The 23,542-nt window shown below is 34.2% G+C and overlaps 1 protein-coding gene across 2 annotated transcripts; it reads left to right on the top strand.

Moving 5' to 3' along the window:
* Nucleotides 1-175: 175 nt before the first annotated feature.
* Nucleotides 176-20,033, top strand: LOC139495092 (uncharacterized). Of its 2 annotated transcripts, none has more exons than XM_071283244.1 (8): nt 176-326; nt 5,918-7,830; nt 9,626-10,843; nt 11,797-12,019; nt 13,797-13,880; nt 14,408-16,242; nt 16,438-17,353; nt 19,627-20,033. In XM_071283244.1, the coding sequence occupies exons 2-6, from the start codon at nt 5,962-5,964 to the stop codon at nt 15,460-15,462; spliced, it is 4,449 nt and encodes a 1,482-aa protein (XP_071139345.1). In that variant the 5' UTR covers nt 176-326; nt 5,918-5,961; the 3' UTR covers nt 15,463-16,242; nt 16,438-17,353; nt 19,627-20,033. The 2 variants fall into 2 exon arrangements, with proteins under 2 accessions (XP_071139345.1, XP_071139344.1); XM_071283243.1 differs by having other exon boundaries at nt 16,476-17,353; nt 19,317-20,033.
* Nucleotides 20,034-23,542: the final 3,509 nt, after the last annotated feature.

Genomic DNA, 23,542 nt, shown 5'->3' on the forward strand with positions numbered 1-23,542 from the left:
TTTATACTTTGATTAGTTTAAGCAAAACAGTTGATGTTCTTTTATAAAGTTTTTATTCATTAATCAAGTAAAAATAACCTTTGAATTATTTTTAGCACTGACCACATGATCATAGGGGGCGCTTAATGAATCAATGTTAATGGTATTCTTACTTTGCATGTCCAGTTACCTTCATTCAAACGTTCTAATGACTATGACGTAATACATTTTTGGGTGGATGACGGACGCGCTGGATTTTCCGCCATTTTGTTCCCGTTTGAACCGATTTGAAAGAAGCCTGATATAATTACATGCATCCATATTTGTATGTTATAAAAGTAAGAAAGGTAAACAATAATTTATTTTGTTTATTCCAAAAATGTTTTAAGACAAATATGGCTCTAAAAGATGAAGCTCCGTAAAGTGGCTAAGCGATAAAATGGTGCGTGGTCGAACCCGTATCCGGCCAGGAAACTTATTTGGCCCAAAAAGTAATATTCGAAGGCAAAACAAAATCCGCAATTTTGAAGTTTAGCAATATTTATTCAAATATTTTCAAGATTCACATCTTCTATTCAATAAAATGAAGCCTCTTCGTTTTCATGGATAATCTTTCATTTTGTCTTTACGGTGGATCTCTGCCAAAATCATCTTAAAGAGGCCTCAAAGTTCATATATCGAACGAGAACTACACTAAACTAAGTCTATACCAGGACTGTCGTAGCTCAAAAATTATTGGTTGTTTGAACTACTAATCTCAATCTTAAACATAACAGCTGCTCTATGTCCTCTATCCCTAAAAGCATGAAAAGTAAAAGAGTACAAAAAATATACATGTCTTAAGTGACATTATATTTCGTTTTGACTTTTGTTCTTCAAAACAGATTAAAAATATATCAGTGATCTTTCGCAGTTTTAACTATTTCAATTATTTTTTCTGGGTGTGCAGTGGTAATTCAATGGTTAATCCCATGATGGTTTGATAGTTTGACAGTTCATCATTATGATAGGAGGTAGTCCAAATAATTATGACGTCTGGCAAGGATTTTTTTTCTGAACACGGAAACATGTGAAATAAAAATCGCAAAAACGTTGCACGGAAAATAAAAATTGAGAAAAACGATGCACGAGAAACATAATCGTAAATATAAAGGAAAAGTTATTACTCAGCTGCTCTTGGAAATCAAATAATCATTATTAATGGACATGATCGAGGACCCTGCAGTCATCTTTTAGTATCAGCTAGTTGCATCTGATTTGAAAGAGACAAAAATATTTAAAATAATTTGATAGAAAGTGATATTCCAGGAACACATGCTTTAAAACAATCTTTATAATTAAGTCCCTGTTTATTTTTTAATCAAAGGCGTGACAAGCACGAGAAATCGGGTGTACAAAAACAAAACACGGGGAAAAAAATAAGGGGAAACACGAAGCACTCATGTCGGACAAAACACAAGAAAACAAGAAATTTTATAAAATGTCTAAACACGAAAATACATGAAATTAAAAGGAAAATAACCCTTTACCACCCTCTGATAGGGATTCATTACCAGGGACGATTCCAGGTGTTTTCAAAGGTATCAGGTCCGTTCGCGACCAATATACTTTCGCACTCTACACGTTCGCACCTCGCACGTTCGCACCCTACACAGTCAGGGGACTTACTGAAATAGGTGATTTTTAAATCACTTATTTGAGTAGCAAAATCATGGTTTTGTCACAAATTGGAATTTTGTATTTTTTTCCAAATTTTAAACACATAGGTTTAAATAATATCTTTTAATTAGTAAAATAAAAAAAAAAAAACTTTTTGCTTCTTTTAAGTAGAAAGGTTTCTGCCTTTGATGCTATCATTTAGCTGAAAATTCTATTTTAGTTGAAAAAATGCTATAATAATGGCTTTACATAATGAACTGATACTTTCTTCAAAGATTTTTCCCAGCAGTGGGAGTATTTTTCCTGTGAAGTTCAAGGTTTCATCTTTCAGATTATGTAATAAAATTCTACTGTTCGCGATAAAAATCTCACTGTTCGGGGGTGTTGAAATTAGTAAGGATTATTAAAAGAATGATACTTAAACAAGTGATTTTTATGTCATTATCCTAGATTCAGTACAAGGTCGTCACCTGAAATGACCTGGTCATCCTAGACAACACAGATGTTGGTTCTGATAAGCTTAGAAACATAATTAGTCCCTGGATCATTAGTATTCTATATTTAAAGCTACAGTAAAATTAAATCACTTCTTCTAGTGATTAATTTGTACTACTTAAATAGGTGATAATTAAAGAAAGACAACTCTAACTTCCAACCTTTATGGAAATAATGTTACTTAAATCAGTGATTTAGAAAATCACTTATTTAAGTAAGTCCCCTGACTGCTACACGTTTGCACCTTGCATGTTTGCACCCAAGGTCTGTTCGCACTCTACACATTCGCGCCCAATTTTAATTCAAATTCCAGTTGAATAATTTGAAAATCATCATTGTTGTTTTTAATTGCTTTCGTGTAAATACTGAATGTATTTATAGCTTGGTATGAGGAAAAGATAATTGTTTTTAACAGCTTGGTCACTTTGATCTGAAACAATGAAACAATAAAATATAGAAAATATAGCAATACACTATTATAACCAAAACATGATAAAATTTATTCAAGACTCAAAAAAAAAAAAAACGTAGTCAGAATCTCACTTGATTTTGAAACAAGTCAATGAAACAAAGTTATACATGTTATAGTAATACACTAACCAAAACATGATAAAGAGTTATTCAACACAAAATAAAACGTTGACAGAATCCCACTTTATTTAGAAAGGATTTTTTTTTTAACAATACACTATCCAAAACATGATTAAGATTTATTCAACACAAAAAAATGCTGTATCACTTTATTTTGAGACAATGAAAACAATAATACTTATAAGAATACTACTTGATTACAAAGTTGAAATTGGGCGCGAACATGTAGGGTGGGAAAGTGAAAGGGGGCGAACATGAGTGGGTGTGGACGTGAATGGGCGCGAACAGACCCGGATTCTTTTCAAATGGGTCCCTTGAACATCAAATTGGGAATTTTTATCCCAATTGGGAATTGTTATGCATAAAATCTAAGATGAAATAATATCATTTTCCTGTAAAAGCGGAAAATGTATATTAAGTGTTAGGAGGCTTGCGGGTATAAGATTTTCAGAATAAAATTGAACATTTATTTTTCATTACAAATTTTATTAATTACCTTAAGTAGTTATTACTTTATCATATGGTACAAAAATTATTCCAAAAAATCAATTTGTGTTGGCCCCAGGTGACTTTTAAAATGTAGATATCATTGAAAAAGCTCCAAATTTTTTCCCTTTGGTGCAAAAATGCCATTTTTTGGCATTATACATTTTGTAATTGAAATATTTTTTTTAACTCATCGGTGACCTATGTTTTTTATTGTTGTTTTCGAATTCCAAAAAGTTGTGCCAAATACGGCTAAGGTAATCTATTCCTGGGATAAGAAAATCCTTAGTTTTTCGAAAAAATTAAAATTTTGTAAACAGGAAATTGATAAAAATGACCACATAATTGATATTCACGTGAATCATGTCAACACCGAAGTGCTGACTACTGGGCTGGTGATACCCTCGGGGACGAAACGTCCACCAGCAGTGGCATCAACACAGTGGTGTAAATTGTTATCAATAGTTATTTGTAACATTTTGAATAATTATGAATGGGCTACGGATTATGATATATATGATTCTCAGAGATATGATCACCATATCACTTCACAGTTATTGGATTGAGACCAGGGAAGTTAGATTTTTGATTATAGGCCCAGTTTTCAAGTTGGTCCAAATTGCGGTCCAAAATTAAACTTTGTTTGATTTCAACAAAAATTGTATATATGGGGTTCTTTGATATATGTTTTTTTAAAATCTAACCATGTATTTAGATTTTTAATGTTTGGGCCCGGTTATCAGATTGGTCCACATTGAGGGATTAAGGGTCCAAATTTGAACTTTATTTGATTTCATCAAAAATTGAATTCTTGGGGTTCTTTGATATGCTGAATCTAACCATGTATTTAGATTTTGGATATTGGATATATAGGTAATGTCCAATTTAAAATTTAAAGTTTTTAATTTAAGTTCTTAGACCACATTCATTATGTGTCAGAAACCTGTGTTGTGTCAACTATTTAATCACAATCCAAATTCAAAGCTGTATCAAGCTTGAATGTTGTGTCCATACTTGCCCAAATGTTCAGGGTTCGAACTCTGTGGTCATATAAAGCTGTGTCCTGCGGAGCATCTGGTTATTGATTGCATTTGAATAAACTTTTTTCAACTTAAAAAACCAGGATACAAATCCAATGATTGCATGTACATTGACAGGCCTATTAGACAGGGCCTCATGTGTAGAGTCTGATAAGACTTTGGCATTGATGAAAACTGGAACCTAAGTCCTGTGACATGACTAGATTCAGTTGTTCTCGACTCAAATTTTTGAAAAGTATTTCAAAAGATAGCAATCAAATTCTGTTCTATTGTTTTAATTCATTTTGTTCCTTGAATCAACTTAACCCTTTCCTCCATAATGACGCCTTTTGACGCCACCCCCTTTACTCCATAATGACGCCTTTTGACGCCCGTGTAGTACCTCAGTTGAAATACTTTGACTACAAAGTGTCTGCTTCAGACTTAATAAAATTTGTATCCAATATGAAAAGGATATTCATAAGAATATCCGACTTGAATTTATTTGATGAAATTTTTGTTTTTCGCAATTTGTTTATACTTTAAAGCATATTTTTAGCATTTTATTGAAAAATCCTATGCGAATCAAGTATGCAAAAAAAAATGTCAATGGAGGAAAAGGTTAAAGCTGTTACATGTATAAATTGATAAAGTGAATACTAATCCAGATTAAAACTAAAACCAAGGGACACACATCAACAACAGAACAACAGAAACACTGAGCTGTTTAAATGGCAATGTTATTATATCCTTTATAACATGTATACAAGAGAGAGGAAAGATACCAAAGAGAGATAACTCTGTAAAATCAGCTAAACGTTTTAATTACATTGTGTTATAAGGGAATATTAAGCTTCTCAATGATCATAATATGTGTTTGTCAAATTGCTATATAACCAGTGTAATTTTTCTGATAAAACAGTTGGTTAAATTTTTTTTGTAATTTTCATATTTTTGTCAAAGGGTCAAAGGAAATACTTTGTCAAAATTTTATAAAAATCAAACGAGCCAAATTAATTTTAGTGAAGGTGTTATAGGTACCACCTTAACAAACTGACAACACCATGGCTAAAAAAGTAAAAACAAACAGACTGAGAGACAGACATTAGTACACAAAACACAACATGGTAAACTGATGACTAAGCAACACAAAACCCCACCTGAAAACTGGGGGTCATCTTGGGTGCTTCCAAAGGGTCAGCAGATTCTGCTCCACATGTTATATAAATTGAAAGATGTGATTATGATTGTCAATAAGACAATCAATGATCAAACAAAGACCAAATGATGTTGATTCATGATCATACACTGTCACATCGATGACTACTCAAGATTTCGTTTCATAGGCAACATCACGATCTGGTGAGAAGGTTGAGTAAATTTTTGCTGAAATAAGTACTGTAAATTATGAAGTTATTGCGATTTTTTTATTATTTTGAAAAATGTGATAGGGTTATAATTGCAATTTAATTTGAACTCACATTTTGAAGTTTTTATATGAATTAATTAGACATGACAGGGATTTTTCTCAATATCACAAAAATTCAAATCGCATTTAAGTCCAAAAATGAAAATGACAAATTTACAGTATAAATACATGTAATAGTACTATTTAGTAATTATGTCAATACTGTTTAAATCTATATAAATATTTGAATGAACTTTAATGCATTTCTTTTTCATTCTAGGCTTTTAGTTAATGGCTGTACAGAAATAACGTCAAGAGGTCAACATGCCTACCACCCCGAGAAGAGCCGCAGCAGCAAATAAAAAAGTAGAAGACTCAGATGGAGATTTAAAGGACGATCAGAAAAAGGATACAAATAAAAAAGACGCAACGGCTGAAGAAGTATCTGATGGAAATTCAAGAGGGCGTGGACGACCGAAGAAAGACTCGTCAACTCCTAACAAGGATGCAATAGATGAGGAAGAGGAAACCAGTACGGATTCTACAAGGAAGAGGCAAGGGAGAACAAAAAAAGACATACTAGTACCAGAAACAACAGAAACACCCGAAAGGAGAGGCCGAGGGCGATCAAGAAAAGACACACCTGGGACACCTGCTGTAAAAGATAGTGAAGAGTCAAAGAAAGGCAGGGGTAGACCAAAGAAAAATGAGGAAAAAGATGGAAATGATGAAATTGGCTCTCCTAGCGATGAAAAAAGAGGACGTGGTCGACCTAAAAAAGATTTAAATGACACAGATACAACAGAGTCTGATCTGAACAGTGGGAGTGATAAAGAAAGGATTGAAGTAACGTTACCAGGGCGTGGGACAGTCATAATCAAGTCTGAACCAGATGATACCTTCCACATGTCAACTAGAAGGAAGACTGGTTTTAGTTGTGAATGTGGGCAATCTTTCTCCGTAGAATATCTCCTTGAGGATCATCAGCGGAGATGTAAGAAGGCTGAAACAGGTACTCCAAATGTGGTAAAAACTATCAAGAAAGAGCCGGGATCAGCCACTTCTACACCTAAGGCCAGAACTAACAGAGAAAAAGCTAAAGAGACTCCAAAGGAAAAGGCCAAGGACACTCCAAAAGAAAAGCCTAAAGTGACATCTAAAGAAAAGTCTAAAGAAACACCAAAAGAAAAGCCTAGAGAGACACCAAGAAGAAAACCAGAATTAAAAGCAAATATAAATCCAAAGAGTGGAAATGACAAAGCAGAAACAGAAATTAGCAAGGACCTTAAAAAATCTGAGCCTTCTGAATCGGAAAAAGATTCTGCTGACACAGTTGAAAGCTCTGTAAAGGAAACAAATGATAGTGATAACCAAAATAAATCTGAGGAAAAAGACATTGATACGCCCATGGAAACCATACTAGTCAGACCTCCTGGTGTTTCTAAGGAAATTTCAACACCTGTTTCTCGTAGTAAGGCAACTGAGGTTAAGAAGATTCTTGTTGTTACGCCTGAAGGGCTGAAAAGACAAAGTGTTCCCCAACCTGCAGTTTTAAAAGTAGAAAAGAAGCCTGTTACTCCTTCTACTAGAGTCATGGTCATGCCGAAGCCAAAATCAGCAGAAAAGAAAGTTGTTGTCCTCATGGGAACGAAAGAAACAGAAGTGAGTATTGATGCCATTGATGATGATAAAGAGGAGGTAGAATTAGAGGCTGTAACATATCAAGCAGTGGCAGTAGAGAGTCAACAAGAGCCCGTCATAGAACCGGAAGAACCATCTTCAAATGTTGAAACAAATGGAGAGGAAACGGAAGATATAAAAGCTTCAGAAACTATGGAAACAGAGACTGTAAATGATGGAGATGTACAGACTGCGCAACAGGAAGTACAAATAGTAGAGGTTGATGCTGTAACAGGCCAGGTAATAGTGGTACAGGAAGGTCAGCAGAAAGTTGAGAGCAATGAAAGTGCTGAACAGGTACAGGTAGTAGAATTAGAGGCAAGTGCAGAGAAGATGGCATTGCTACAGGAGAGCTTAGGGTTAATGGACATACCACAAGAACCTGTGGAACATTCTGTTGAGGAAGGAAGCTCTGAAGAAAAGCCTATTGAAGAAAAAATGGAAGTTGATCCGAGTGAAGAAGGGGTGAAGACAGAAGAACATAAAGATCAGGACGAGAGAGAGGAAGGCGAGGTTAGTACTTATACAAGCAGTGTAAACACTTTAAACGAGTTTTGCTTGAACAAAAAAAAAAAGATAATAGTTAAAAATATGATTCAATATGATTGCCAATTACAATGAATGAAACAACTCTTCACCAGAGTTCAAACGTTTTGGATATTATGCATTTGTAGGCCACTGCACTGCCTTCAATATTGAGAAAAACCCATACTGTATCGTGTGTTTAGGGCTATTCCAGAAAAAAATGTATTGGGGGGTTGGAAGGCACATTGTATTAATAATACATGGGTGATGGGTATCAGAGCAACTTTTCACACTATAATGCACTATAATTCTCAATTACGATTGTCTGGGTGGCGGGTGGTGACAAAAACTACCTTTCAACCCCCCATACATTTTTTTCTGGAATAGCCTTTAGTCAAATATAAAAGCCACAAATGAAAAATGTTAAACAATTTAAATTAGAAAATTAATGGCTTAACTTTTTCAAATACATTTATTTGTGAGAGCTAAACCCTCCAGTAACCTGGAAAGTGGTGTAAGAGCACAACATATAAACAAACTTTTAAAATCAGTTGCAAAAAAGGGTCAACTCAATAGATCGGTTCAAAGTACAACAAAATGTGAGCTGAATTATTTCAGGAAATGCTTTTTTTAATTTTTATTATTTATAACTTCCAATTTACAACATAATATACACAAATATAATAGCAATATATAATATACCGTATTTATTCTATTTAAAGCCCCCCTTCTAATTAACGCCCCCCTACCGAAAATAGTGTGTTCAGAACTTTTGACTTCTAATAAACGCCCCCATTTTGAAGTAAAAAAAATTAATTTAAAACTTACCCATTACAATATTTTAAAGACATCGACCCGGTCACTCAGAAACATGAAACGAAAAATCAATAACGTTCATGGTGGGTCTCATTGGGGTCTAAGCGTGACGCGGGATTGCGGATTTTTTGTAAGCGTAACACATGAAAATCAAATTATTGTGCCATGAAAACGGGAAATGAAGTCTAGCGGGACACAGGAAATTGCAAAAAAAAATTGAGAATTGCTTACGTACATAGTGTAAGCGGGAAACGGGAATCTGACAAAACAGTAAGCGGGATCCGGGATCAGAACCCCCCAATGTGACCCCCTCCATGTTTTAATCCACTCCGATAATACAACACAGTGTGTACAAGTTTCAAAAATAGATCTGTCAGTTACACAGTACGTTATAAATTTTAACAAATTATTAGATTATTAGAAACGCTATTTATAGATTATGGAGACAATAAGAAACATGTGTATGTTACTATAGTCTGTTTCAACAAAATTCAGGTAAAGGTCAATGAAGTAAGGTACGAAATTCGTTTCCTAATTGACACCCCCCTTTCGGAAATTGTCTTCGCCCCCGGGGCGTTTAATAGAATAAATACGGTATTAATCTATAGATATTATCTACTCAATATTCTATTAGGAAAAAAGTTTTATCTAGTCTATTTATACATATATATATAAGATATGTGTGGCTTGACTGCCAAGAAGATTTTCAAATGATGTTGATTAAATGCATTAAGCTCACTGTCATGACCTCCAACAATGGGCAAAACTCACACCACATACAACATGTACAATAAAGGCCCGAAACAGTTCAATCTTGAAAACTAATGGCCTGATTTATGCTTGAAATAATGAACAAAAAAACAAATATGATATATATATATACAGCAAGAAACAACAACCACTTTGAATTACAGGAAAATGTGGACAGGTGGATATAACTAAATATATTTTGACAATTTTATTTTAGGTAAAAGAAGGAGATGATGACGACGAAGAAAATGAGGAGGATGAGGAAATTTTAGATGACGGAGCTTTGGATGGTAAACGTAAAATTACTGATGACGAAACATGGACGCCTCTTGCAAAGAGGATCAGGAGATCACTTGCTACACCAGCAACTGGTACGAAGATAAAGAGTTCGTACCGACCAAAAAAACAACCGAAGAATGCTTTATCCCTCTTATCTGAAGCTGCTAAAAAAACAATGGAGAAAGCTAAAGAGGAGAATGTTGAATTGGATCCAGTTCAGTTGAAGATTTTTGAAAGTCTTGTTTCTGTTGCCGTCAAAGATGAAGATATTGATGAGGACGAAGAAGATGACGTGATGGAAGTACGAGTGATTAAACAAGAAGAATCAGCTGAAGGTATTGAACTGGATGAGGATGGTGAAGTGGCTGCGGTTATTTACAACGATGATGAAGAAGCACTTGTAGATATTTCAGTTATTGAGTCCATGGTCGATTTAGAATCAGCTGAATGTGGCATCTGCTTCATGAAATTCAAAAATTCTAAATACATGAGAAACCATCTTGTCACCCACACAGGAAATAAAAAATTCACTTGTGAGGTCTGCTCCAAAAGATTCATGAGAAAATACGACTTACAACAGCACATGATGAGAGTCCATTCGTTCATCAAGGCTGCTCGTGGGAAAATTATTTCTTCAGAAGAAGAACTTTTGGCCAGTAACAGTGAAGCAGACTTAAAGACCTGTCAGTATTGTCAAACACATTTCACCACTCAATTTATGCTGGATGCTCATTTGGAAGAGAAACATTCGGAAGAGAGGCCATTCGAATGCCCTGTTTGTCAGTCCAAGTTCCCAACACAGAAGAAACTTGTTCGTCACAAGGACTCTGTCCATTCTGAACGGCAACACCAGTGTGAACATTGTGAGAAATCCTTCAGGTTTCTATATGCATTGAAAGAACATGAAAAGACTCACAACGAAGCCAAGCCATTCTTGTGCGACGACTGCGGAAAAGGCTTTGCTTTGGCTAAATATCTGCAGAAACATAAACAGCGCCACACAGCTCCAGAAGTGATGGACAAAGTTTATAATTGTAGATATTGCGATAAAACGTTCGACAATCTGCATGAATATCAACAGCATATAAGAACCCATACAGAAGCTGAGGACAGAATATTCCAGTGTGACCAGTGTCCAAAACGTTTCTTTAAACAGGTAACATACCATAGTTGTTTAGTCTCAATACTAAATACACACAGTTTTAAGAAAAAAAAATTTTTTATTTTGTGGTGGGGATTTAAAAAAAACCTGAAGATTCACATATATAAAAATGTAACATAGATCTAAGAAGATTTGGTAAAATTGCCTATGAGACAACTCTCCATCCACGTCCCAATGAGTAAAAAGTAAAGAATTTGAGGTCAAAGTACAGCCTGGCTCATATGGGACATGTACACATACATATTCAAAGGGATTTTAAAAAAAGCATACATTTTCTTGATGTGGGTCTAGTATTTTCTAATCTTATTAATTTCCACCCAGTCTGTTGGCTCACTGACAATAATTTAGACTCCGTACAAGTTTTAGTGACTAGATGTGTTCAAGTTTTAGTGACTAGATGTGTACAAGTTTTAGTGACTAGATGTGTACAAGTTTTAGTGACTAGATGTGTTCAAGTTTTAGTGACTAGATGTGTTCAAGAGCTTGAGAGGCCAAAGATAACAAAGGAACATTTAAATTCATAAGTCGAAGACAAACTGACAACACCATGGCTGAGGGGGGATAAGACCTTTATCGGGACTCCGGGATCGGGTGTTTTTAAGCTCGGGATTTCGGGATTGACCCTGTTGGGATCCAAGAATTCTTTTTTTCGAAATTTGGGACCTCAGGATTTCATGTTTTTAAACCCGGGATTTCGTGTTTTTAATCCCGGGTTTTCGGGATTAGGACCCCTCCTATCCCCCCTCGTGGCTAAAAAAGAAAAAAAAGAGAGTACACAAAACATCTCATAGAAAACTAAAGACTTAGCAACACGAACCCATCCAAAAACTTAGGGTGTTCTACATGGATGAAACTATCTAGGATTCTGAATATATTACACAAGTCAAAAACAAGAGTAGCAAACATAATATACGTTTTTTTTAACTGCCTTGATCTCTTTTTCACAGGCACATTTGAAAAGACACATCATGACTCATTCAACTGTCCGTTGTTATGAGTGCACGTACTGTGCCAAGGCGTACAAAGATCCAGATACACTAAGGAAACACATCAGGTTTATCCACAAGTCCGCTGAGGAGGACGGCAACAGGAAGGAGTATCCATGTCCATTCTGTGACAAGGTCTTCTATAGCAATGGTCATCGTAAGAGACATTTGATTAAACATACAGGTTGGTATATCATCATTCCGTTTTATAAATTCTCTGAGTTTGACTAAGGCAGCAACCATTTGATTTTCTGGGGGGGGGGGCTATGGTTTTTTTTTTCTGGACAAATTTAACAAGTCGAAAACAATTTTTTTCTTTCAATTTTAGCATTACATATAGTGGCAGCTGAGGGTGAAACAAACAATTTTTTTTTCTCAGAATCAAAAACTAATTATTTTTTCTCTAAAAACTGGAAACAAACTTTTTTTTCCAAAAAAAACCATAGCCCCCCCCCCAGAAAATCAAATGGTTGCTGCCTAATTGAACGAAAGTTTGATGATCACAATTACTAGTAGTCAAAAATTTCTGCAGACACATTAATCTATTTTGAATAAGAAACAGAATTCCAAAGTTGACTAAACAAATCAGAATTTAGTTCTAGAAAAAAGGAAGAGTACATATTAAATAGGAGATAAAAAATAGCTAGGAATATTCAGAACTCATATACATAAGTCAAAAAAAAATTGACAAGAGCCACGATAAAAAACGATAAAAAGACAAACTACTGTGAAAGTAATTTAATTCTTGGGTATCAATTTTCGTGGTTTGAGCAATATTTACATGTTCGTTGGTTTTTAAATTCGTGGATTTTAGTTTCCAAAAAAAAAAAAAAATTAAAGCCTTAAGAAACGAAGGTTACAAATAGTCTGGATTGGAGGAAATTGCAAAGTAAACATTAACCGTGTAAATCGAAGTGATAACACTAATTAACCCATGATAAAGTGATCAACAGATTAAAGACCATCAAAGGTGTTAATTAGGCCATAAACATGTCACCTAAAGAAAACAGTAACATAAACAAATGCTATGAACGAATCTTAAATTGTCAAATAATTCTTATCAAAATCAAGCCCAGCATGAAATTATTATTTCCCATATGTACGAGAACTATGAGGATATAAAATGAACACTTAATCATACTAGCATATCAATAGCGGAAATCTGACTTTCATCGATCAAAAATATTTTTATGAGAATTAAAAGATCAAAAGTTGTACAGTTTAGGTTATTAAAGATTAAATGGGTATAATCCTGCATGCAGTTGTAATTCTGTGACTGCTATTAAAGTAATCTCAGACTTGGCGTTATTCAATATATTCTCTAGATCATATCAGTAGTCAAACCTACCGATAGAGATCTTTCCTGGTCTTGATTTGGACAATGGTTGTTTTATTTCGTTGGAAACTTAAATTTGTGGATAAAGTCATCCACTAATACCATGAAAATTGGTACCCCACCAATAAAAGTACTTTCACTGTAGCACAAAACACTAAGAATAACATGAACCTCACCAATAATAAAGGGTTAACTCAGGTTCTTTAGAATGGAAAGCAGTTCCTGCTCCACACATTGCACCCATTGTGTTGCACATGCAAATAGGAATTTGACGATGTCACAATTGAGATTTGGATTTCCACAATTGAAACATGCAGTTGTAATAGTGGTCAATCAAATTGTGATGGCTTTCAAAAGTTTCAAAGAGAAGGCTTCAACTTTAACACTTAGGACCCATGGTTCAATAGCTTACTTGTAAAAAAAATCCTGCAGAAAAAAAATGTACAACAGTAAAAGTTTTCAGCCAAATGGAAATAGTATTGTTTGATCGTGTTAGAGATAAACATGCAAAAAAATATAATCTCAGGAATATGTGTGACAAAAGAAAGAAAAAAAGAACATCTTTAAAGTCATGACAACTCAAGTGAATTTCAATTTGATCATGTTTCTTTTTTTTGTTGAACAGGTGAAAGACCATTCAAGTGTGAAGAATGTGGGAAAGGTTTTACAGAGAAGAGGAGTCTTCAGAATCATCAAAGAATACATAGCGGTGAGTATACTGAACAGAATAAGGGGGGACAAAGGACAAAATTTGGGGGAAGTGTCACCTTGACAGAATAAGGGAAGGGATCACAGGAGTCCAGAAATTACATTTTAATATAATGAATGATTTAACATGAATTGCATAGGTAATCTTTTAAAGGATATAAGACTCCTGAAGTGAGTAGTCATGTAATGTGAAAATATGTTGGTGGGGGTATGACATGTTATAAACAGAGACCAAATTATGTAGACCTTAGCAACTATAGATCACCATAGTGGCTTCATCAATGAGCAAAACCCAGAGTACATAGCAATTAATACACAACTAAAAATAGCTGTCTGATTTTTGTATAAAACAAAAACAAAACAAATATGATTTACAAGTTCACAATTTCAATGTTAATCATTCCTCTTGTACAAGTCTGAATGTTTGTCAACTTTTACAGCTTACATCAAAGATGTGCTAGTTTTGAAAATGAATAAAAAAATGACATCAATTTACTGTTATTTAATAATTGCAAATATCTGTTTCAGGTGAGAGACCTTACTCTTGCAAGATATGCGGCAAGGCATTTATCCAGCTCTCACATTTAAATCGCCATACCTTCCTCCATACTCAGATACGTAATTTTGAGTGCGAGGAGTGTGGCAAGAAATTCTTTGAGAATGCTGACCTCCAGAAACATCAGCGAATCCACTCAAAGGACAAGCCCTACAAATGTGAATTTTGTGGCATTGGGTTCTCACAGCCAAACATATTAAAATGCCACAGGAGGCGGCACACAGGTGAGAAACCGTACGTCTGTGACATTTGTAATCGTGCATTTATCCAGATGGGGGCACTGCAGACACATCGGAGATTACATACTGGAGAACGGCCCTTTAAATGCAGTTATTGTGGACAGGGATTTGTGTCGAAAGAGAGGATGAAATTCCACACCTACATTCATACGGGTATCACACCCCATATTTGTCATATTTGTGGTAAAGGTTTCAGGTTAAAGTTCAAACTTCAGAGCCATCTAGATTCACACGAGGGCGTCTATAGGTACCAGTGTAAAATCTGCAATAAAGGATTCTTAGAGAAGACGAAGCTCAATCGTCATATTAAACAAATTCACGACGATCCGTCTAATCCAGATACTGATAGCTATATTGAGAATAACATCCGAATTATACAACGGCCAGACCCAGCAACTCCAAAGTTTCAGATCGTTGAATTGCATCCAGATGACGAAGCAACTACGACTCACGTCATTGTTGAAGACGATACACTTCGTAACTTCAGTGAAATTGCTGTCAACAGCATGTCGCAGCCTGCGGCCAATGAGGAGGTCATAGAGACAACACAGACGGTTCCAGGGTCGTACGAGATACAGACTTCAGAAGGAGACTCGACTAATGCTGTACAGCATATCCAGTTTGATTCAGAGTCTGGAGAAATCACTGCCTCAGGGGGGACAACTCTATTTGATGGTACTACGACTATCAACTTGCCAGAAGGAATCATTTATGAAGGAATGGAGAATGGGGAGGAAGTGGTATATGTGGTGATACCAGAAGATAATCAAACTGTTATCCTTTCATAGAACTGATATTATTATTAAGGAAGTGGTGTGTATGGTGATACCATTAGATGTTCAGACTGTTATCATGGTTATCCTTTCATAGAACTGATATAATGGAAGGGGTGTTTGGGGTGATACAATTAGACTTGTTCTGTCATAAAACTGATGTGAAGGAAAAAATCATTTTTCTGAATAATGTATTAAATTAGGAAGAACGATTTAGGAAATCTGCATTAAAATACTCATAGACATTTATGTTTTAAAACTGAAATAAATCTATTATAAAAGTGCAAAGCCAAAATCAAAACTACCTGCAGTGTTTAGGGTTAACAATACAACCCTTTTTACAACTTTGATTGGTGTATTGTAGAGCATAATGCATGGAATAATTCTGATATATGTACAAGTAATTAGGTGTTAAATTAGAGTGTTGTCGCTGTTTGTCAGGAGTTATCACTTGTTATAAAATGATTCACTGAACACTAGCTATACAGCAGAAAAGCTATTCCATTAAAATGTTATGATAGGGTAGAAGGGAAGTTTAATTATTGAATGTGGGTCATGGGTCTTCTTTCAGTATGCCTCTGATACCATTATGCAAAATTATCTAAAAAATGGTTCTTGGTTGTAGGGATATATATTCTAAAGTCCTTTCCTACCTTCCATATATTTTAATGGAATAACCTTTTCAGAATCCTCTTGTTTGTACATGTATATATCATGTAAATACATGTAGCTATACTGAAATGGAATTGTTATGTATAACATTAAACATGTATAAATTTTTTTGAAAATTGTATTGTGTTCATTTTAGGGAGCTACCAAAAAAAAAAGTCAGGACGACAATTTAGGTAAAAAAAGTCAGGATAAACTAAAAAAAAAAAAGGCAGGACCGATTAGAGTGAAAAATAAAAAGGCAGGACAGAGATTACAGCTATAAAAAAAAGGCAGGACAAAATTTTTCATCCTAGCCCCCCCATAAAAATCAAATGGTAGCTCTCTTAGCATTTGAAATGATTATAAATTTAGGGCAGACTTTTGCAGTAAAATTTAATGAATTCTGATGTAAGAAATGATTAATCATGTTGAAGATGAATAAAATTAAGAAAGGAATGTCTATTTTTAGAAATGATTGACAGCATATTTTTAAATTGAGGATACATTATTTTATTATCATGGTTATTTTACACTACAAGTAGATAAGTCCCCCCAAGTAAAAAATGAAAACCATGTTTCCTCGATCAGGATATTTGTGGCGGCTCAAATTCATCTGAAATCATGTAATTAAAGATAAATTTAATCGCAAAGAAATTTTTATGAAAATTTTACTGATTAAAAATATAATGAAATGAAAGATCCTCATTCAGATCCATGGGTTAAGTTTTATAGGGTTTGTTTATCATGTTTATCATGTTTATATGATTTACGTTTAAGTAAGTTATACAACATTGTACAATGAAAGCTGTTTTTTCTTTGTTAAGTTATTGGTTTTTATTTAAAATGATTGTGTATATTGTGCATATAACATGTTTATTGAGATATTTATGCATGCTTTTTGCAAGATGATTTTTATGACAAAAAATTATTGGAAAATCAAATTTCACTCTTTTATATAAAAGGTCAAGGATATTCCGATAATTTTTTTAACAATGCTTTCTTTTTCTATTGAAAGAGGATATATTCCTGCATTTAAAATTTAATCAAATTGCATGCAGAAAGTTGTGTATATATCATGTATATTTACTTGTGTCATGTGCATTTAGGATAAGTATTCATACTTGAATAATGTTTTTATTTTGAATAACATGGTTACATGAACTGCAATATTGTTTGGAATGTGTGCTACTTTGCTTATGTTTACAAATTATAAAATTATCAATATTTTTTAACCATTCTCTTTCTTGGGAATATAGTATTTGTTTTTAGCTCACCTGGCCCAAAGGGCCAAGTGAGCTATTCCCATCACTTTGCGTCCGGCGTCCGTCGTCGTCCGTCGTCGTTAACTTTTACAAAAATCTTCTCCTCTGAAACTACTGGGCCAAATCAAACCAAACTTGGCCACAATCATCATTGGGGTATCTAGTTTAAAAAATGTGTGGCGTGACCCGGTCAACCAACCAAGATGGCCGCCACGGCTAAAAATAGAACATAGGGGTAAAATGCAGTTTTTGGCTTATAACTCAAAAACCAAAGCATTTAGAGCAAATCTGACATGGGGTAAAATTGTTTATCAGGTCAAGATCTATCTGCCCTGAAATTTTCAGATGAATCGGTCAATCGGTTGTTGGGTTGCTGCCCCTGAGTAGGTAATTTTGAGGAAATTTTGCTGTTTTTGGTTATTATCTTGAATATTATTATAGATAGAGATAAACTGTAAACAGCAATAATGTTCAGCAAAGTAAGATCTACAAATAAGTCAACATGACCAAAATGGTCAGTTGACCCGTTTAGGAGTTATTGCCCTTTATAGTCAATTTTTAACCATTTTTCGTAAATTAAAGTAATCTTTTACAAAAATCTTCTCCTCTGAAACTACTGGGCCAAATTAATCCAAACTTGGCCACAATCATCTTTGGGGTAGCTAGTTTAAAAAATGTGTGGCGTGACCTGGTCAACCAACCAAGATGGCCGCCACTGCTAAAAATAGAACATAGGGGTAAAATGCAGTTTTTGGCTCATAACTCAAAAACCAAAGCATTTTGAGGAAATCTGACATGGGATAAAAATGTTTATCAGGTCAAGATCTATCTGCCCTGAAATTTTCAGATGAATCGGTCAATCGGTTGTTGGGTTGCTGCCCCTGAATTGGTAATTTTGAGGAAATTTTGCTGTTTTTGGTTATTATCTTGAATATTAATATAGATAGAGATAAATTGTAAACAGCAATAATGTTCAGCAAAGTAAGATCTACAAATAAGTCAACATGACCAAAATGGTCAGTTGACCCCTTTAGGAGTTATTGCCCTTTATAGTCAATCTTTAACCATTTTTCATAAATCTAAGTAATCTTTTACAAAATCTCCACTGAAACTACTAGGCCACAATCATCTTTGGGGTATCTAGTTTGAAAATGTGTCCGATGACCTGGCCATTCAACCAAGATGGCCGCCACGGCTAAAAATAGAACATAGGGGTAAAATTCAGTTTTTGGCTTATAACTATGAAACCAAAGCATCTAGAGCAAATCTGACAAGAAGTTAAATTGTTAATCAAGTCAATATCTATCTGCCCTGAATTCTTCAGATGAATTGGACAACTGGTTGTTGGGTTGCTGCCCTCCAATTGGTAATTTTTAAAGAAATTTTGCCGTTTTTGGTTATCTTGAATACTATTATAGATAGCGATAAACTGTAAACAGCAATAATGTTCAGCAAAGTAAGATCTACAAATAAGTCAACATGACCTAAATGGTCAATTGACCCCTTAAGGAGTTATTGTCCTTTATAGTCAATTTTTAACAATTTTCATTAATTTGGTAAATTTATGTAAATTTTTACCAAATATAGTTCTCTGTTACTAATGGGCAAAGTTCATTATAGATATAATTGTAAGAAGCAAAATCGTTCAGTAAAGTAAGAACTTCAAACACATCACCATCACCAAAATAGAATTTTGTCATGAATCCATTTGTGTCCTTTGTTTAATATGCACATAGACCAAGGTGAGCGACACAGGCTCTTTAGAGCCTCTAGTTGTAACTTGTACAAAAATCTCCTTTTCTAAAACTATGGGCCAAATTTAACCAAACTTGGCCACAATCATTACTAGGGTATCTATTTTAAAAAAGTGTCTAATGACCCTGCCTACCAACCAAGATGGCCGACATCAGTAAATACAGTAACAGGTGAGCGACACAGGCTCTTGAGAGCCTCTAGTTTAATTTTTTTTTTTAATTGAAATGTTTTTTTTTCTTTTTTCTCAGAATTATAAAAATGGTCTTTATGGTGTGAGACTTGTTTGATAGTACATTCATTGAAAATGTCTGAACTTTAAAGCATATTTAATAGTTTTATCTGTTTTCCCCCCCTTCATTTTCCAAATTAATTAAGGAATGGCTGTAATATTTTTTCTGTCTATGAAGAAATAACATTAAAAATGTGGTGCACACTGAATAACCTGCTTAGCTAATTTTTTATCATTTCTTATATAGATAAATTTAAATTTAAATTCCATTTTCAACCGGAGTAAACCATGAAAAAAACATTGATGTCAGGGTTCCATGACAAAATTAAGTCTATGAGATGATAAACAAAACAACGTCATTCAATCAGAAGACGTGTTACATCCAGAATTAAATTATATATTAATATTATGTTTGTTACTATGATTTTGAAATAATTGGTTCAGTATTTATTTTTGAAATCATGTACATGTTCCAAATCACTATGTTTTATATTTTCCATCCAAAAAATTAATGATAGACACCAATTGTTTCATTGTTTTCAAAAATTAAGAGACAAAAGCAGGAGGGATTGACTTTCAAAATTTATATTCACCGATAATTACCTTACTACATTGTAATAGTTAAAAGTTTCATTGTTATTCCTGTTTGTGTTGCATTGTTGATATAATTACATTAAAATATCAAACTTGACTTTTTAGCATATTTTTAGCTCACCTGGCCAAAAGGGCCAAGTGAGCTTTTCTCATCACTTGGCGTCCGGCGTCCGTCGTCGTCCTGCGTTAACTTTTACAAAAATCTTCTCCTCTGAAACTACTGGGCCAAATTTAACCAAACTTGGCCACAATCATCATTGGTGTATCTAGTTTAAAAAATGTGTCCGGTGACCCGGCCAACCAACCAAGATGGCCGCCATGGCTAAAAATAGAACATAGGGGTAAAATGCAGTTTTTGGCTTATAACTCAAAAACCAAAGCATTTAGAGCAAATCTGACAAGGGGTAAAATTGTTTATCAGGTCAAGATCTATCTGCCCTGAAATTTTCAGATGAATCGGACATTTCGTTGTTGGGTTGCTGCCCCTGAAATGGTAATTTTAAGGAAATTTTGCTGTTTTTGGTTATTATCTTGAATATTATTATAGATAGAGATAAACTGTAAACAGCAATAATGTTCAGCAAAGTAAGATCTACAAATAAGTCAACATGACCAAAATGGTCAGTTGACCACTTTAGGAGTTATTGCCCTTTATAGTCAATTTTTAACAATTTTTCGTAAATCTTAGTAATCTTTTAGAAAAATCTTCTCCTCTGAAACTGCTGGGCCAAATTTAACCAAACTTGGCCATAATCATCATTGGGGTATCTAGTTTAAAAAATGTGTCCGGTGCGCTGCCCAACCAACCAAGATGGCCGCCATGGCTAAAAATAGAACATAGGGGTAAAATGCAGTTTTTGGCTTATAACTCAAAAACCAAAGCATTTAGAGCAAATCTGACAAACGGGTAAAATTGTTCATCAGGTCAAGATCTATCTGCCCTGAAATTTTCAGATGAATCGGACATTCCGATGTTGAGTTGCTGCCCCTGAAACGGTAATTTTAAGGTAATTTTGCTCTTTTTGGTTATTATCTTGAATATTATTATAGATAGAGATAAACTGTAAACAGCAATTATGTTCAGCAAAGTAAGATCTACAAATAAGTCAACATGACCAAAATGGTCAGTTGACCACTTTAGGAGTTATTGCCCTTTATAGTCAATTTTTAACCATTTTTCGTAAATCTTAGTAATCTTTTAGAAAAATCTTCTCCTCTGAAACTACTGGGCCAAATTTAACCAAACTTGGCCATAATCATCATTGGGGTATCTAGTTAAAAAAATGTGTCCGGTAACTCGGCCAACAAACAAAGATGGCCGCCATGGCTAAAAATAGAACATGGGGGTAAAATGCAGTTTTTGGCTTATAACTCAAAAACCAAAGCATTAAGAGCAAATCTGACAGGAAGTAAAATTGTTGATCAGGTCACGATCTATCTGCCCTGGAATTTTCAGATGAATCGGATAATCGGTTGTTAGGTTGCTGCCCCTGAATTGGTAATTTTGAGGAAATTTTGCTGTTTTTTTGTTATTATCTTGAATATTATTATAGATAGAGATAAACTGTAAACAGCAATAATGTACAGCAAAGTAAGAACTAAAAATAAGTCAGTATGACCAAAATAGTCAATTGACCCCCTAAGGAGTTATTGCCCTTCATAGTCAATTTTTAACAATTTTCTTAAAATTTGAAGATTTTCAATAACATTTTCCACAGAAAATACTGTTATAGATAGAGATAATTGTAAGCAGCAAGAATGTTTAGTAAAGTAAGATCTACAAACACATCACCTTCACCAAAACACAATTTTGTCATGAATCCATCTGTGTCCATTGTTTAATATTCACATAGACCAAGGTGAGCGACACAGGCTCTTTAGAGCCTCTAGTTACCTTTATTGACAGTTTTTACTTTTAAGCAGTATAGGGGATTATTGCAAGGTCACTCTTCTGGGTTGTAATTCCTACTGCAAGCAGAAATTTTTGTGGAGGATTTCATTTCGTTTATTTCGTGGAAAGAATATATCCACAATATTGAAACCACCACGAAAATTTAACCTACATATAATACCATTTCCATTTATTTGAAACCATAAAATTAAATCCAAATGAAATCTTATATTGAGAGAAATGTACGAAATTTTAACCCAACGAAATTTAATGTTTCTACAGTATGTCTAGTATTCTTTGACTTAAGGTAAGTATTCCTTTCTTATTTTTGACTATTATTTTTGTCTTTTTTGGTTTAATCAGTCTTCCATTTTTTGTCTCGGGCATGAAGAAAGTAATAGAATGTGAGACAAAGGCATTACAATCAGACAATGGTGACTTTGCAAACTATACTATAAGTACCAAGCTTTAGATTCTAATACCTCTAGAAACCTAGTTTCACACTTCCGTCTGTTTTATGTTTAATGTCCTTGACTTTATTTTCATGGCAAATGACAAAAAATTACTGTTTTTGGACAAGTAAAATACTGTCATATTATAAGAAATAAAATAACTGTATTTTTTATGCCCCACCTACGATAGTAGAGGGGAATTATATTTTCTGATCTGTACGTCCGTCAGTCTGTTCGTCCCACTTCAGGTTAAAGTTTTTGGTCAAGGTAGTTTTTGATGTAGTTGAAGTCCAATCAACTTTAAACTTAGTACACATGTTCCCCATGATATGATCTTTCTAATTTTAACGCCAAATTAAAGTTTTGACCCCAATTTCACAGTTCACTGAACAAAGAAAATGATATTATATTCACTGTGCTTAAACAGCTGTGGGTAACTTAAGTTACCTACAGCCCAAGATGGAGCCACCTTGTGTCGGTTAGGGACTTCTCTTCTATAGAATAACAATACCATGGATGCAGCAATTAAACCACTGAATTAAAAAGTTGTATTAATCGTTTAAGGAAACACCCCAAACTTAACAGGTGATTAAATTCTACAAAATAAACGATCACAGCACGATTTGAAAAAACGCTTAGGCTGTCCATAACTTAAAAACAACTTGTCCGTAACTTTTTTCCTTATACCAATAGGAATGTCCGTAACTTTCAAAGAATCGACATACGTGGATGTAATGTTTTACTTATGATAGAGAGTGCATCGAATACATTATCAGAAATGACGTAGATCTCTTGTATGATATAATTCATTTGAATTAGAATGGAAGACAAAATTGGAATAATGAAAAAAATAACAATAAAAAATGACGCAGTCATTGTTCCATTACTGGCGACCTGAACTTCATTACATTTCTCTGCCTACCGCCCTTGGTTTCGTATTTACTATTTTCTATACAAACTGGAATTTGCTTTTGTTATCATTATGCATGAGAGGTCATTGTGTAGTAATCAGCCAGGAACCAGTTTACAAACTAACTGGTTTCTGCTTGTATTCCACTACACTCGAACAAAGTGTTGTAGTTTGACGGGAACCAGTTTAGAATTTGTAAACTACAAAACGTAATCGGTTATTGTTCATTCCGTTTTGGTGTTTCATACCGACTTTTATGGTTAGAATAAGCTTAAGACCCTTCAAACATTAATGTGATAGGTATATTAAAGACTGTTTTACAAAAGGATGGAACTGTTTTGCTTTCAAAGT

Source organism: Mytilus edulis, chromosome 11, assembly GCF_963676685.1.
Source record: "Mytilus edulis chromosome 11, xbMytEdul2.2, whole genome shotgun sequence".
Classification (NCBI taxonomy): domain Eukaryota; kingdom Metazoa; phylum Mollusca; class Bivalvia; order Mytilida; family Mytilidae; genus Mytilus; species Mytilus edulis.